This window comes from Natator depressus, chromosome 18 (assembly GCF_965152275.1).
Source record: "Natator depressus isolate rNatDep1 chromosome 18, rNatDep2.hap1, whole genome shotgun sequence".
Classification (NCBI taxonomy): domain Eukaryota; kingdom Metazoa; phylum Chordata; order Testudines; family Cheloniidae; genus Natator; species Natator depressus.
This window is the reverse complement of record NC_134251.1, coordinates 21,558,709-21,575,215: the sequence shown is the minus strand read 5'-3', so window position 1 is coordinate 21,575,215 and position 16,507 is coordinate 21,558,709. Positions and strand designations below refer to the sequence as shown.

At 48.3% G+C, this 16,507-nt stretch overlaps 1 protein-coding gene across 8 annotated transcripts in view; it reads right to left on the bottom strand.

The window, feature by feature from the left end:
- Nucleotides 1–344: 344 nt before the first annotated feature.
- Nucleotides 345–16,507, bottom strand: part of KCNAB2 (potassium voltage-gated channel subfamily A regulatory beta subunit 2) — a 109,425-nt gene continuing 93,262 nt past the window's right edge. For 4 of the 8 annotated variants that reach the window (XM_074934005.1, XM_074934004.1, XM_074934007.1 and 1 more), the window contains exons 11-16: nucleotides 12,038–12,123; nucleotides 10,696–10,816; nucleotides 7,901–7,995; nucleotides 6,902–7,022; nucleotides 6,265–6,353; nucleotides 349–5,370 (exon numbers count right to left, since the gene is read on the bottom strand). In XM_074934005.1, coding sequence (XP_074790106.1) covers nucleotides 5,281–5,370; nucleotides 6,265–6,353; nucleotides 6,902–7,022; nucleotides 7,901–7,995; nucleotides 10,696–10,816; nucleotides 12,038–12,123 — 602 coding nt within the window. In that variant the 3' untranslated portion in view covers nucleotides 349–5,280. Of the gene's footprint in view, nucleotides 5,371–6,264; nucleotides 6,354–6,901; nucleotides 7,023–7,900; nucleotides 7,996–10,695; nucleotides 10,817–12,037; nucleotides 12,124–16,507 lie in introns of all 8 variants that reach the window. The other 4 variants (XM_074934010.1, XM_074934009.1, XM_074934011.1 and 1 more) reach the window with 3 other exon arrangements.

Genomic DNA, 16,507 nt, shown 5'->3' with positions numbered 1-16,507 from the left:
GGGATTATGCAACAATTCTGAGCAAGTTGAAAAAGCTCCAGTGAAATACAGGCTAAGGCAGTGAAGATTTGGGGAACAGACTAGGGAAAACCAGAAGCATTTAAAGCTACTTTGCCTTCATGATTCTTGGTTTGTTATTTTGTGATACTAACTGAAGCGTGCTGACCTTTTGTAGGAGCGTTCCTGGCGTCTGTAGCCAACACAAATCACATTTACTTTGTACTCTGTGCGTATTTGTTTTTGTTTTCTGTGTTTTAATAAATCCTTTAAAAAAAGGAGTCAACAAAAACGTTTCCCAATTATTTTTATTGTTACAGCCGCAGCCTCTGCAGCAGAGTGGAAATGGGCCAATGAAAGGCTGTAGGCAGCTTGGGGGGGGCCTTTAGCCCCCGTGAGTCACTTGAAAACGCAGGAGGTAGGTCTGACACGATCAGCACAGGAAGAGCAGGACACTGTTCTACCCCCCCTTTCAGCGCTCTGTCAGCACGGCCCGTGGAGTTTCCGCCTCCAGGAGCCAGCAAGCCCCCTCGGAGGGGGTACATGCATGCACAGGCTCTGGCTTTCCCTCCCCAGGGCTGAGAGCTGCTGAAATTCCCTTCCACCAAGGCTCAGCACACGTGGTTTCTGAAACGCGCATTAGCACAAACACAGGCCCCCTACTCTCCGCTCTGAGACAACTGAGCACCTGGGTTTCAGGCTGAAGGAGCTGAAGTATTGCCATGGCCTGGAAAGCCACTGGGCGCAGGGGGAGCTGAGTTTGAGCAAGGCCTGCAGCCGCTGAGCCACACCGGGCTGGCAGCAGTGGTTTCTGCAGCCTCAGTGCTGAGAGGGGTGATGGCTGCTTCCCCCCCCGGGGACATCACGTCTTGCTTGAAACAGGCAGCCACAGGAACCAACGGGGGACCTGCAGCGCTAGGCTGGGCTTGGAGCACGGGGGAAGCCACATGATTGGCCCCAGTAACGCCATGGCAGGGACCCAACAGGCATGGGGAGGCGCTGTGATGGTGCAGGATCCCCCTGTCAGGATTAATGCAGCCCAGGCTCCCAACGCCTTCGGTCCAAAGCAGCCAAGGAAACCCTCCTGCAGACAGATCAGGCTGGCCTTTTATTTTGTCATTCCATAAATACAGTAGCTGAATGTCCGTCGCAATCATCATTCAGCAGCACAATGCAGTCAGCTGGCTTGGCCTGTCATTTATGCAGTTCTAGCTAGTGTAATCATCACAACCCTCGCTGTGTCTCTCTCTCTCTCTCAAAAGAAAGCGCTTTATTTACATACAAGGATTGGCTGTAAGACAGGACAATAACTGGCGCTGGTAATTCACAGCTACTGGGTGCAGGGGAGTTTTCCAGGGTAAAGAGCAGGGCTTGCTGAATGACGGGGAAAGCACACACACCAGAACTCACCTGCGTTACATGCCTCGTACACAGAAAACCAAGCAAATCCCCTGGGGTAGGATATGGAGGCTCAGACCGGAAAAGGCAACTGGAAGTTGCGGAAACCCCCTTGAACAGCTCTGGGAGGGGACGCTCGAGGGCCACAGGAGCAAGCGTTGGGATCCAGGGGGTGGTTCCTCCCCGTTTTAGCATAACGTTTACCTGAACAGGTGCAGCACCCCACAGCGCTCCCTGGGGACACTGCAGGGCTGGGGCTAACATTGGACAAGCCAGACAAACAGCAGCTGCTAAAGTGCAATCGTAGGCAAGGCTGTCACCATCCTTCACTCACCCTGCCGGGGAACTTTCTCTGCCCACTCCTTACACTGGGGAGACCCAAACCCGCTCCCTGCCGCTGGGGAGCACCACTCTGAGCTTTCCTGGGGCATTTCTGCTGGGGGTTTAACACCACCACCAAAGGCAATGAATCGCTGACTAGCCTACTCCCAGAGCAGCTGATACCCAAGCAGTGGGCCCTTTCTCAGTGCCCACAAGCCAGGTGTTTATTCCCCTGCTCACAGGTGTATGGCAGAGCACTGCGAGTACTGGGACAGGCTCTCGTCCCTCCTGCCTGCCTGCAGGACACAGCCCGCCCCCTGCACATGCAGCGCTGCAGGAAGCAAACACCCCATGCAACTGGCCAACCACCTTTTTACAGCAGCTTAAAAACTGTACAATTTTTAATCCAGCCTCAAACACTAATATGAAAGGAAATTTAAATTCAGTAGCAACAAGCATCAGGCCTGAAAACACTGAGCAGCCCCGTACACAGTCCTCACTCAGAGCAGCATTCTGCATGAGAACCATTAAGGCAGCTGGCCATAACCAGGATTTGATTACAACAGGGCAGGGTCTGTGGCTGGGGCTGGATGGGGGGCAGGAACAGCAGTGGCTCAGCAAGACAGCATTGAGCACGTTGGTCGTATGGTGAGGTTACAGCCATGGGTGGGGGTTCAGACCCCTGCCGCAGACCAGCAGAGTCATGCACAGGTGTAATTTATATTCTAATTTGCAAAGTCAATCAGGAATAAACAGCACTGGTGCAAATCACAACTTGTCTTTCTGCACTGGGGACTGAGCCCAGGGAGCTACCTCCAGGCTGGGACCTGAGACAGGCCGAGCCCACACCACCAGCTGTAAAGAGACCAGTCCAGGGGGTGTGCAGAAATGCCTTTTAAAAAGGAGCAAGACAAAAATGGTCCAAGCGAATCAGCTTTCCACAAGGTAGCTGGCTCTCCTCCCACTGCAGTAACCTACGGTGGTGGGAGGACACAGCTGAGGGATGTTTTAAAATGATCTGCCAATAGACTTGTGGTTTTTTGTAGGTTAGGGCAGTGCTCTGATCCTGCTGTGCTAGAGAGGTTTGTGTGACCCATGTACACACACACAATCTCTGTACAAACACCAAACAGGCACTGCTTGGGTAGTGCCAATTAATGCAAGAAACGCAATTGCATTTTCAGAGCAAGTTCCCAGCTCCCTGCGTGTTGCTGGGGGAGTGCTTGGACCAGCTGCCCCTTGAAAGAGAAAAAGGGGAACAGAAGCACTAATATTTGTAAAACCTAAATAAATGCAGTCAGAGTCCTTGAAAACATTAACCCCTGCCAGGGAACAATGATTCCTCACCACCATTGCTTTATCATTGTTCATTAGTATTATTCTGCCTGCTTTGTAGACCATCCAAATTAGATAGGTTTCTGCTACCCTTAGGGTGCAGAATTATTCCAGCACTTGGACAGCTCCTGGAAGTTTGGAACAGAATCTTATCTGTAGTCTAAACATGTGGTTATCTATGCAATGGTTATGAGAAAATACTACCAACATTATACCAAAAATTGAAGTATGCGATTACTACAGTAATGCAAAACTTCTGCGGCTTTTACATCTCAGACCACCTAGTGTGAAGTGGCTTATCCGATAGCATCTGATTTGCAGAACCATCCCAAAGGGATCCATGTAGCCAACAGTGAAATGCAGCCACCTCTGGGGTGGAAAGTGGCATCTGTTTAACGGCACCAGCAACATTACCTATGAGTTTAGGACAGGAAATGAACATGTATTTGTTGACTGTTATATCAAGTTGACTCAGTGGTTCCACAATCAGTCTAAAGATGAGATTAATCTTTAGTGGAAATGGGGAACCTAGCAGTCTACCGAAGTAATTCCTCTGGCAAGCGAGACCAAGCTATCTCCCTGTAATAGCTGTGCACATGTGTCATCAGTGAAACAAGTACCTACAAATGCAGTCTGAAATTTTAGGGGAAAGTTGGTACCATATTAGGTGGCAGCCCACACAAGTCAGGGATCTGAAACAAGAATAATGATTTTGTAACATACAAAAAATATTTTTTTTTGTTTGCAAAGGCAAAAGATTCTCAAAAATACGCACTACAGCTGTTCAGTCCAGCGTGCAGTATCCACATTACTGAGCAGCACCCAGCCACAGACCAGACACAGCCGCAAGTCTGGTGGCTTGAACTCCTTAGACCGACATCCTCTTGGATTAAATTGCTCATTACCATCATTTACTGTGTGCAGCTGGTAACGATACTCCATGATTGTCCACTGAACACATGTAAACTAAATCCCTGTCTGCCCTGCTCCTTTTAAAGCAATGACTGGCTCAAGCAGTTTGAGAGGTTGCTTACGAAATATCACAGATTCAGGGTGTTAAGGAAATCAAGCATCTAAAATTAAAGCTGGATGCTTTCTGGACAGAGATTAATTGAAGGTCTCTGCTCTCTTTCATACTAAACAGTTATACTAAACATTTTAAACATTGTAAGCATTGTGCATGTAAAACTTCATATTAGTTGTAAATGAGAACCTAGACCTGAGTGAATGACAGAGGAAGTAATGAAACCAGCAAGATGCTCGTGTTAAAACAGCACTGCCTCCTGGAGACAAAAGCACCAGCACAGTGAGGGATTCTTACTGGAATGCCTTCAATGCCAGCGTGCCATTTCTGTTCAAAGTCACAAACTGCGTCCTGCACTCAGTCCTCCGCAAAGCTCCCGGGAAGCCCACTGAGGCCAAGAGGTGCTTGGGCTGAGGACATAGCCTGTTCACAGGGAAAGAAAGCCCCCTGATTGGAACTGAGTGGGCTCAGGCCTTGTGCGAATAGCAACACCACCTCAGAAGGTCAATATGAGGCACCAGAAAAATAAAAAAAAGCATTGTGACAAACACCCCTGGCCCCAGTGGGGGCCTTGGGGAGGCTACCAAATCGCAGAGCATGAACTCTTACAGCTGCTTGCCAACAACTTGGCTGATTCACTTTGTATTTTTTGAAGTATTCAATTCTTCTCCAACAGAAATAGATACAGAGCAAACTAAAGAACAGAACCAGCTGGGAGATGCAGGCAGTACTCCCGAAACAGCTGTTTCTAGCATTCTTAGATGGTTACCACAGACAGTCCTCCGCACTCACATTAGCCAGATCATTGTAAAGCCAGCGTTGCTTTTGGAACAGAGAGACTAGAATTCTTACAGGTAAATGGTGTGTGTGTCAGATCTGAATATTCAAGCACATCGTACAGGAGCTGGAATCAACGAAAAGCAGAGATATTCTGCGTGCGTTTGTGAAAAACGTAGTTTCTCCTTTTAAAAAAGGAAGCCCAGAGGCCTGAAATCTTCCCAGCCTGGGACTCTTCTTGCATTCAAAAGAAATGGTGCATAATAAGCCTATGTCGTCTTGCAGCAACAGGGTAAACAACTTCTCCAGAACATCTTGCCATGTGGTATCTTCGGATGCCAATCACACTCTTCCCTTGGCTTCAGTAAAGCTTAAGCAAGCAAACAGAAGACTAGGAGTCGAGAGAGTCCGGGGGACAGCAGGCATAGTTAGGATCTGTAGTCCTTTTTGCTGTATGGTTTATTGCCCAAAATACTATCGATCTCGTGTATAATGGAAGAGGACAATTTTGGAAGAACCTGTACACAACATACATACAAAGAAAATCAGAATGTAAGTCAGCGCGGAAGTTGTCTCAAGGGACCCATCAACCTGCAAAACTTGAGCTGTCAACATTCCCCTGCTGGCTTTGGGATAAGTGGTCACTGGTGGAGTTTAAGGAGGTGTTAGTGACAGCACATAGTATCGAGGGGCACAAGACGCTCACTAATAAACCGTATTGACCAGCAGGCAACACTAAAACCACCGACATCCTCGCTTGTGACAGGGACCAGCAGGGGCTGATTGAGTTAGTGATGGTCATGAGCTTCCCTGCAACCACAAATCATAGTGTGGAAAAAAAATTCTGTAACCTGCGTGACCGCTTTGGAAAACAAAGGTAAACGGGAAAGCAAAGTCAGCCAAAACCAACGGCTGAAATACATGGTTAAAGAAATAAAGCACATGGGTGTGAATTCAAGGCGTTATTGGTTCCTTCAGTATCATGTACAATTTACTAAATAGAAGGGTTGATGGGTCAAACAACAGAGTTTTCAGAATAACTTGGTTCACTGAAAGAATCTGTTACGGGAAAACATGTGATTTGTTAAAGGTCCGATCCAAAGCTCAATTGACAGCTCTCATGAAGGTTGATCCAAGGACTTATGAGCCATGACACCAAGTCAAAGTCTTAAAGCCCCCTCTTACTAAATGAGCCCCATGTAGTAGCCCTCGTTAATACCTGCAAAACAAGTGCAGCTGCAAGGCACATCCTACCTTGCGCTGATCTATTACAACAGTTCCAATATGGTTAATTTCTTTTTAACGATATAAACTCTATAAGGAGTTAGTTACTCTCAAACTCTGAGCAAGCCAAAGATCATGCCTACATTTTTAAGCAAGGGAAATTTGCCAGGCTGTATGTGGGAACTGACCTGTATCGCTCCGATATTCTCCATTAACTGGTCTGCATTGGAGGCACCGAGCAAAACGGAGCTGACTCCTTCGTTCCTCAGACACCAGGCTGGAGTGACAGGAAGGGTTAGGGGAGCTAAGGACAGGGGGTTCATTGCGGCGCACACACGTCATTCTTTACATTAATAAAAAATGCAGTGAAGAGCTGCAGAAGCAGCTCTTCACTCTCCGGCCACAACTGGCCGGAGTGTCCAGTGCGTGGAAGAACTCGCTGCAAGGCGCTGTGCGCGTACAACCCACAGCATGTTTTTACGGCCAGGAGAGGCGGGCTTGGTGGGGGAGATGTGCCCAGGCAGGGAGGGCACCTCGGTTAGGCTTTCTCTGGCCATGAAGGCTGGTATTTCCCGCTCTGACAGACTCCACCTGTCTCGGGGCAACCGTGGGCAGTGAATAGAGGAAACGAAATTCCGGTCTCCTCGGAGCAGCTTTTCACATGAGCAGGCGCAAGAGAAGCAAGGAGCTGGGTCGGATGGTCTGGAATTCGGTATCAATGCCAGGGAACGAGGCTATGCTTATCCAGTGCCCCGCTGCTGCATTCCAGTGACAAAGGCCGGGGGAGGACGATCTCTCTTGCTCTGCGTCTCGCAGGCTGCTTACCGATCGCGAGCTGTGGCAAGGTGCATCCTAGGCGCTCTGCAATGGCTTGCAGCTCCTTCAGCTTTGCCTGCTGTCTCCTTCCCTCTTCACTCAGGATCTTGTCTTTTAGCCATTGGTATCCCTTTGAAAAGAGAGGCACATTGAGGGAGAGGGGAAAGAGTCCTTAGCATCTGCCTCCTCCCCAGTCTGCTTCTAGAGACGGGGCGTCACTGGCTGGGGACGCAGACAGGCTGATGCCAGCACTCGCTTGGGACCCAGGTCAGCTCCCACTGAAAGCAATGGAAAGGTGCTTCTGGGAGTCAAAGGGAGCTGGCGATGTGCTCACTGTAGGTCCAGAGGCCAGCGCAGGGGGTTCTTCCACTTGAACTTAGTGTCACAGACGCAGGGGGAACAATCCAATGGAAATGGGGTTTATTGTGTATGTGTTCTATCACTCCGGCATACGGTCAAGGGACTTCCCATAAATCTTTGGGGCTATAATGCAAAGATATCAAGGATTCTGTACAGCCCCCAAACCCGCACAAGGAACATGAAGCGAAGCGGCGTTCTAGGCAGAGATCTCGGTAACGGGGTGACCCTCACACAGGAATGCTTAGCACGAGGACCAGAACGTGTGAGGGGTCTCAGTTGTGACACTGCAGTAAAATTAAACACACCTTTGCAGCAGGTGGCTGATTAAAGGTAGATCCCCTCCGACACCATATTACTTAATGCAGGTGCAGAATTCACTGGAACAAGGGGGGAATGTTGTGTTTTGCCTACAGTGCCTGTCCTTCCAAGTGGGGTAGTGCAGCTCCCCAGAATCAACCCCCTCAGCTCCCCTCATATGATCCTGAAACCAAACTGGCCTCAAGCAAGGAGACCAAGTACTGGGAGGCAACAGGAACCCCCCATACTGGCTGCAGGATAAAACCTCAGATGCAAGGAGTGATAAAGAGACACCGTTCCACCCAGCATCCCTCACACCAACCCACAAATCATGCTGCACCTCTTCCTCACCTTCAGCGATGCTCTGGAGTAAGGGGGGATTCCACCATCATATTTTCCAGAAACAATTCCACAGGCCAGCGGGGACCAGGTCATGGCGCCAACCCCTGAGAAGAGAGAGAACATTTACTGAGGGCACTGCAGGTTCCTGCTGACAGCCGGGGTGGGGGTGGAGGAGGGATCAATTGCACACACAGCTGTCTGCCAGTTTTGTTCCTATTTTTAGCATCTCTTGGTAAGTACCGTTAGAGAACCAGACATTTTCCTTCGTGCAGTGTTGGTCTGGGGGCAGCTGCCAGCTGTATGAGCCCTGCTCCAAAATCCTACCCCTAAAAGTGAGCAAGCTCAGAACACAGGGTAGAGAAAACAGGGGTGCGGCTGTCAGTGCTGTTGGGAGGATGTGATTTGGGAGCAGGACGCAGCATGGGAGGAAAAAGGAGGGGGCCCCTGCTAGAGAGGAAATACTTGGACAAGTGGGAGATAGTCTTTTTTAAAACGAGGTTGGGGAAATGTTTTAGAGTGTAACCCTAGGCAGGATTTCTGGGCTAATGGCACAAGTAGTTATTTAAAGGCACAGAAGAAGAGCTGTTGACTATTTGTGCACTATTGTACATGGCGAATACCTGCGAGAGCATTTTTTTGTGTGCTCGGCCCTGCCAGGTGTCGAACCCGTGGGCCCCGAGCCAGCAGAACGCTCCAGCTTGCGATTAACTTTAAATCTGGAGCCATTTTCCAAAAAAAAAAAAATCTACTAAACTGATCGTTAGCGTCACTGCTCAGGTGACTGATGTTTATTTGTTAAGTGCTTTTTTTTTTTTAGATTTTTATCAATCATATCCATTCCTTTGAAATGGTGTGGGGGACATCAGACAGTAGCCACTGAGAGTCAAAAAACGGAGTTATATAATTCTTAACACACAAACTGCCGACAGCGCACGCCGAAACGAACCAAGGGACGGTCCTTCGACCAAACTCACAGGTTCTCGGGCACCACTTTCCCCAGCTGTTCATTTTGATTGTTATTGATGGAAATATTTTTTCACGGTTTGTGTGTGTGTGTGATGAAATCAACATTTACTGACAAAAATCGAATCCTTCCCGGCCTATAAATATCATATGTCATTAAAGCCCTTCCCTGCTCAGACAACACACACATTTCCATGGACACAGTAACTACAGTCTCCTTTCTTTGGTTTATTTAGTGAAGCAGTTTGAACAGGGGAGACATTTGTCTGTACCCAGGAAGCCCGTCTTTGTGTAAAGGGCTCGACAGGCCAGACCTCATCATACTTTACAAATGGGCCGTAGGCCAGGAATGCACAGCACAGGCTTGGCCAGGCAGCTGGGAAGCCTCCAAGTACAGCAAAGAGTGAAACTCTAGAGAAGAGTTGTCAAGTCTGTAAATGACCCAGCTTTGGCTTCCAAGAGGAAGATGCCTCCTCTGTCCTGTGCTCTCTGGCTTTTTTATACTCTTCAGAGGTAACGTGTGTGTCTCTCTCTCTCTCGGTCTCTCATGCGCACACACAAAGGTTAGTCCGGGTACATCAGGAGTTTGGGCATCAGGCCTCAGCACTTAGAATTTCTCTCCTAATTCCAGGCTGCTTTTTCTGATTATGATATAAACACAATCTTGTAAGAGGATTTCAGCCAGAGCCAAGACACCGAGTGACTTGGCATGGCCCAAATAATGCCAGGTTAGGGTGTGCAACAGCCACTCCAGGGCACTCAGAAGTTAAACAATTACCAAAGCCAGCGGCTCCGACTTGGCATGAATATGAAATGTGCACCATGATCACACACTGGGTTAGCAGCGTGGAGGAGACGCCAGCTAAAGGGCCATGACACCAACTCAGCAGCAGCTTGGCCTGGCCAGAGCTCTGATATTCAGATGGGGCTAGATCATGCAGCGTGATCCCCCTTTGCTGTGGCAGAGGCTGGGAACAAGCATGGCTTCGGGGTGACAAACGGGTCTGACAAGGCTGCTGAGATTTATTTTCCCTAAAACTGTGCCTATTTCCCCCATATCTTAGCACATTTATTCAGTTTTTTTAAAAACTATTTTTGTACATTTTAAACCGCAAACCTCCAAGTGCCCCATGAATACAGATACGGGGCCTCGTGCCGATGTGGCATGTTGTATGTGCTGAAGGGACACGGCCAGCTCTGGGGACTCAGAAGAACACTGGGTTTTTTTAGTTTGCCATAAAGATGCAGTTTTGGGGCAACCAAAAGCATTTGCGAAGTTGGGGTGAATTCAGCAAATTGTTCTGACGTTTTTCCAGAATTTTTGTCCTCCCTTTTTATCTGGTTGAAACTGATTGTTCAACCCCAATGAAATCTTTTCAGTTTTTCATTTCGACAAGAAAAGAAATTATTAAAAAACAAATGCTTTTTTCTAAACAAAACGTTGAAATGGTTTATGCTGGAAACGTTGAAACAGTCAGGGTTTAGCTTTGAATTTTTTGTGGATGTTTTTGTTCAGGCCTGGATTGGAGCCGTATGGCTTGGGCCCCTCTCTAGATTGCCCTTTTTATACTTGGCCCATGTGTGCACTGCCCCCGGACCAACCCCAACCCTCCTCAATGGAAACCAGGGGTCTGTTGCCTGATTATTGTTCCATTGGGAAAGGCAATTCTTTCTAGAAACAAAAGCCAGGAGCTGGGCATTCCGGGCAGCTGAGCTGAATATCGACAGACCCTTTATGACAGGACCGAGCCTCTCAACTCCTGCTCCCTTCCCTGAGAGTGCCCAGCTGTGCCCCCAGCCAGCCTCAGAGAACATGTAAGGCGTGGGGGGGGGGTTTGTACCTATCTTGTGAAAGAGCTCAGGGAGTTGCACCTCCACCTTCTCCCTCTGGAACATGTGGTACTCGGCTTGCTCACAAATCGGCGGGATTAGGTTAAACTGCCGTGCCACTGAGTACGCTTCCTGCAAGCACAAAGATAAATGCAAATCAGCATGATTCCCTATAGGGCAGGGCTGCCCCGCCCCATGCTCTCCTCCCGGAGCAGGGTGAGACCTCCAGGTCGTCCCCACGGCACTGGGGCTGGGACGTCCGGAGACCCTGCCTGGCGGGTGAAAGGGAGTAACCCAGGGACATGGGGAGAGTGGCTATTGCCGAAACAGAACTAATTTGTTCCTGCGGCTGATGGGGACCCAGGGCCTCGCTGAACAAGCAGAGACTGGAGGGCCCAGTCCTATGGGAGATTTGCCCATTGGCAGGCCCCAGTGGGACTTTATCTTTGACTTCAAAGGGCACGAGCCAGGCTCTGGGGTCTCTGACTGCAAATGTGGTGCCCACGCTGAGCCCGAGAGGTCTGTATGTTTGGAGCATTCCGGCGCTCTGCGGCTGGCTCTGCACTGACAAGTGCTTTAATGCCAGGGCAGCCACCGCACTGACTGTCAGCATTCAGCTGGAAGGGGCTCGAAAAGGCCCAGATTTGCCCCCAGGGCTCCTGAGATGCTGCCTTGGAGACAGTTGCAGACATGGGGGCTGACACAAAGTTCTGTCTGTTACCAGGGAGACGGTCACATTGAGAGGAAAAGGCGACTGGCTGGAGAGTCTCAAGTCAAAGGATTTAGCTAGAAATCATGTTAATTTGCCCAAAAGTTGGAGCAGATTGAGCCAGCAGAGCACACAGAGCTGGGAAGGGCCAGAGGGGGAAATCTCTCACTGAAGCGTCTCAGACCAGCGAGGAGAGAGAATGAGAGGGGGAGAGGAAACCAGGTGAGCTGGGGGCTCCTGTGACAGCAATGACAGGGATTCCCCGCTCAGGTGTCCTTCTCACTGACCGCTACTGTGCTACCTCCTTTCCCAGCCAGGGAACCCTTTCCCCTACGGCACGAGCCTGACACACTCCGATGAGCCGTCCTATCAGATCTAAAAATAATTACAGCTAAAATACGTCTGCAAGCAGTCGGCTCCTGACAGCTCCTGTCTAATTAAATCACCATCAACGGAGCACTTCTCCCCAAAAACACTGCAGAGAGGCACTTTGCTCTGGCGACGGCAGTCTGCTCGGCCTCTGCTTAGCATCAGCTGCGCACAGATCATTTATTTATGGCGTGTCTTCCGGCCCTTGCATTTCAGCAATGGGAACGCACAGGCATGCATGCGCCCACACGCAGGCGTGTACACACACACAGTACCATGATCTCCATGGAGCTCCAGCGCGATGTTCCCCAGTACATGGCCATTCCCTGGTTGATAACATGGGTCATTGCTCTCACCGTCTCTGTCAAAAAGGAAAGGAAGGCAAGGAGGGAGACATGTCAGCCTGGCACGCAGACTGGAGCTATTCCGTAAATAAAGACTGTGACACCAAAAGGAAAGGGGGGACTTTGACTGCACAGACATCTTGCAAGCAGTGTACTTCCAGACTTCAAACTTGGAGACAGGAGTTTTACAAGGAAATTAAAAAACAAAAACGAACGAACAAAAACCAAAAAGCCAACCCACAACAGAGACTGCTCGTGAAATCATTTCCCCATATTAATTACTTGTCCAAATCTGTAAAGAATAATCGAATGCAAAAATAAACAAACAAACCAACAATCGCCAGAGATTGGGTTGGAAAGTGACCTTTTTATGGCCGCTTGTGCTGAAATGAGGGTGAGAAGAAACAGAGGGATGTAAATTATGATGCCATAAGAATTGAGTTTTGTTTAGTTAGTTGCTTTTTGGAGGAATAATAGGATTAGCCTAGAAGAAAATAACCATTTGCAATGGACCAGTGAAACGTAATGAGGTCACAATCAAATAGGTGAAATGCAGTACAGAGTGGTGGAAAACAATGTCCAACCTCACGGATGTTCACGCTCTCCTGTGAGATGGGGATGGACAGGAGCCACAGGATATATTGCACCCATGTGTGGGGGAAAAAAATAACATCTTCAAGGTCCTACAAAAAACAGACCCGAAGACTCGGTTTTCCATCTAAACAGAGGAAAACCAGATCAAATCCACCAGGATGGAACAGCTGTCACAGGAGGGGAGACATTAAAAAAACCACAACAAAAAAAGTAGAAACATTTCCGGGAGACCAACTTCTTTGGGGAGCAGGGCTTGACTCTGTGTGTGTGTGGGGGCGTGGGGTGGGATAGTTTGGGAGAGGGAAACAGCACAATGTTTGTGCAGTTCTTAGCACCTTCCAATTTTGTTTCTGGGCATCATTGCTCTGCTGCACTGAGATTTATGAACCCAACTCCGAGGTCCGTTCAGAACTCCCTGTGCAGGGACAGACGAGCTCAAAAACTCTACCCCTGAGCATCTGGAATCAGAAGATTTCAGAGACTGAGGAATACAGGAGGAGCTGGGACTGCTGGATGTTAAGGATGGTTAAAAAACCCTCACCTCCAGCTTTGCCCTGATAGTTTAGCTGCTGTGAACTTCAGAGATTATTACTAATAAGAAAAATTCATCATTAGAAAACATCCATTAGCTATGAAAAACAGAGGGCAAATTCTGTCTGTATAAAGACTTATGCAAAGCAAATATTGCAGCTGATTGTAGGAACCCATTAAGTTAGTTTGGCCTCATGGTTAATATTGCATCTAAAAACAGCTAACGTTCAGATTTTTCTTTTTTGAGGGTTGTCACTGTGATGTTTGGCAAATACAGGGACGGCCCACCAAAGGTGCTGAATGTATGTAGTGGATCCAGCGGGGGATATCTAGAAAAGGCAGCTCTAAGAATACATTGCTTGCAAGGTTGGTTGCAAATTATTGTGGTATAAAGGAAAGATTGCAAACAAGTGTTTCTAAAAACAATCCACTGACGGCCTGAAAAAATAAACCCGATATAATATATAAATCAATGTGATTATACACACGCACACACACTCACTCAGACAAAAGTGTATGTATCCCTGTCTTCTGTCTGTTTCAAGGTGGGAAGCAGACAATGGTATGTGTTTGTCTAAGTGCGATGCTAAACATGCTGGAACATAAAGAGAGAACGAGAACGCAAAACCTGAGGCTCCTCATTTGACACTCGCCCAAATGTTTTAAACAGCTACTGATTTTGGGTGCTTTGAGGCATTTAGGGCCGATTTTCAGGGCACAGAGTGCTTACAGCTGCAGGGGCTGCTCAGGGCGGCTGCCCCTATGCAGCTCCTGTGATAACCAGCACTGGTATCTCCAGTTGGGACAAACAAAAAGTCGACCGTCAGTTTCTGAACGGGTGCGAAGATGCTTTGTCTTTTATTAGACTTGGAGTCGCACTGTTCAGCACAGGTTCAAGTGCCCCGTTGCTGACACTGGCCCTCAGCATCTGGTAGTGTTAAAAAAGGCTTGAGAAAGCAGCAGTGAGTTAGAACATGCAGTTCCCATGGCCTGGTCTCCATGACGCCCACGGGCTGCAGCCTGCAGATTGCAAACTTCTCCTTGGACCACAAGACACAATCCTGCCAAAGACGCTAATTACGTTTGCAAAAAGTCACAAAGGGGGCAGAGCTCCATTAGGTGGTGGCTTCATTAAGCTAGGTTAGTAGCTGCCACCCGAGAGTGCTCCGCAGCAGGCTCTCTGTTCCTTGTAACATCCAACTAGCCCTTATCCCAGAGTCAGCCCTGTGCTGGTTTAAACGTTTCTCTCGCTTCCTCAGAGCTGCTTTAGGAAGTGTTGCTGAACAGGTTTAAAATACTGAAATCAGAGAGAACGTTTTTCAGTCTCCAAAAACCTCATTTCTGGGCTGAGACCCAAGGTGGAAGGTTTCAGCTCTGAGGAAGGGATCGTTAGGAAATTCTGAGCGTACAGAAGCAGGAGGATGAGGAAAGTCCAAATGTCAAGAGCTCTATAGCTTGGACTTTCATGAAGGGAGACTCAGATTTAGCAACCAGAAGCAAACATTTCCTGGAAAGGCCATGTAAACTCCTTGATCTGTTGGGAGTGTGCTAGGCATCGGGTCAGCCTTCTAGCTGTCTGGGGCAAACCCTGCTCGTGCCACCCAGTCCACGTAGCTGGAGTCTTCATCGGGGCAAGGGCTGAGGAATCTTCCCATGCCAAGACACGGGATGAAATCTTGACCTTACTGAAGGGGAGTTTTGCCATTAACTTTGGTGGGGCCAGGATTACACCCAGTCTCTGCAGCTGCCACCTGCCACCAGTATTTAAAGAAAACACTTTATACATACACACACACACACCCCTTCCCCCGCCCCCCCCAAGATGCAGAGTAACAAATGCAAACAATCCCAATCTTCTTTTACCCTTGTTCTCCCTTCTCTACAACCTTCCTCTTGGTCTCTTGTCTGAATGTAGGCAAACAGAAGACGAGGTCTCTGCCCCATGGAGCTTACCGTCGAAGCCGCTATGCACATTCATGGTACTGCATTAGCAAAAACCACCATCCCCCTAATTTTGTTTCTCTTAGCTTAATGAAACCAAGGAAAGAGGTGCCAGAGAGTTTGAGACTCAATTGGCTAGTTAACACGGGAATTTACAGCTTAACCTTTAGGTGTCAGTCAAACCGCTGCTGCCCTGTTCTGTTGCTGCCTTTTCTTTTCTTTTTTAGAAACACTGTTGGGAGTCCCCGGTCACAGGCTCTCCAGCCAAGTCTGAACCATGCAGGCTGAGTTTGAAGCCAAGGCATAAACTCATGCCAAGGAGAGAAGCAAAAAGAAAAAGTCACACCAGGCTTCACATGTCCATCACATGCACTGACAGAGTGTTACAGTTTAGCTAAGCGCTGGGCTTGTGCAAACGAAAGTTTTCCATAGAAATAAAATCTGGCAGGTCTGTAGTACATCTTGCACAAGATCACAAGCCATTACAAGGAGGAAGAATAGCCCGTCATAAGCACAAAGAGCAATGACTGTCAGAGCTGGGCAAAATGGGCATTTCTTACGTCACAGGAATAGGCTCAGCAGGTTACATGCAGCTGGGGTCACATTTGGTCATTAGCTCTATTCCACTTGCCCCTTTAATTTAAAAAATCCCATGGGAAAATAAGTCTCCAGTCTCCATGCCAAAGTTCCAGACACTAATGCTTGAATAACCATATTAAAAATGTATCGCAGGTAGACGGCAATAGACGTTCAGTTCAATAATGAACAGGAGTAAGACGACCGAATGCTTTGTACCTATTGTACATATTCATAGCTGGGACTGTAAAAAGCTAGACTGGCATGGATATATAGCCAGCCAACTATTAGCCTTTTGGTCCCAACCTAGTGCTGGTAAAGGGATGCCCCCCCCAGTGGTAGCAACCCCCTGAGGGAATCTGACTCTGAACAGGGCTGAAAACTCTGTCCCCTTATTTTAATTTAGTCTTTGGTCAAAGTTTGCCACTGCAGGGAGTGCAGTTACACAGAATTTTGCCCAACCCTAGTACACACTCATTAAAAAAAAAAATCCAACCACATTCCTTATGCAAGACCAGGCGCATTCAATGGGGTGAAAAAACCAGCATAACATGTTATTTCAGTAACTGACTAGACGGACTTTGGGAGCCAATTCGTTCAACTTACCAGACAGCCGTATTTTCTGATGCTAATGTAAACTTATCAGCACTCAGCCCCCACCATGGGCTTTAAAGTGGAGAGTCTTGTGGACTTTAAAACTTCTGGGTGAGGACCACCACAACTTGCTTGTTCTCCCCTGGACTACTGATTTGTTCACCC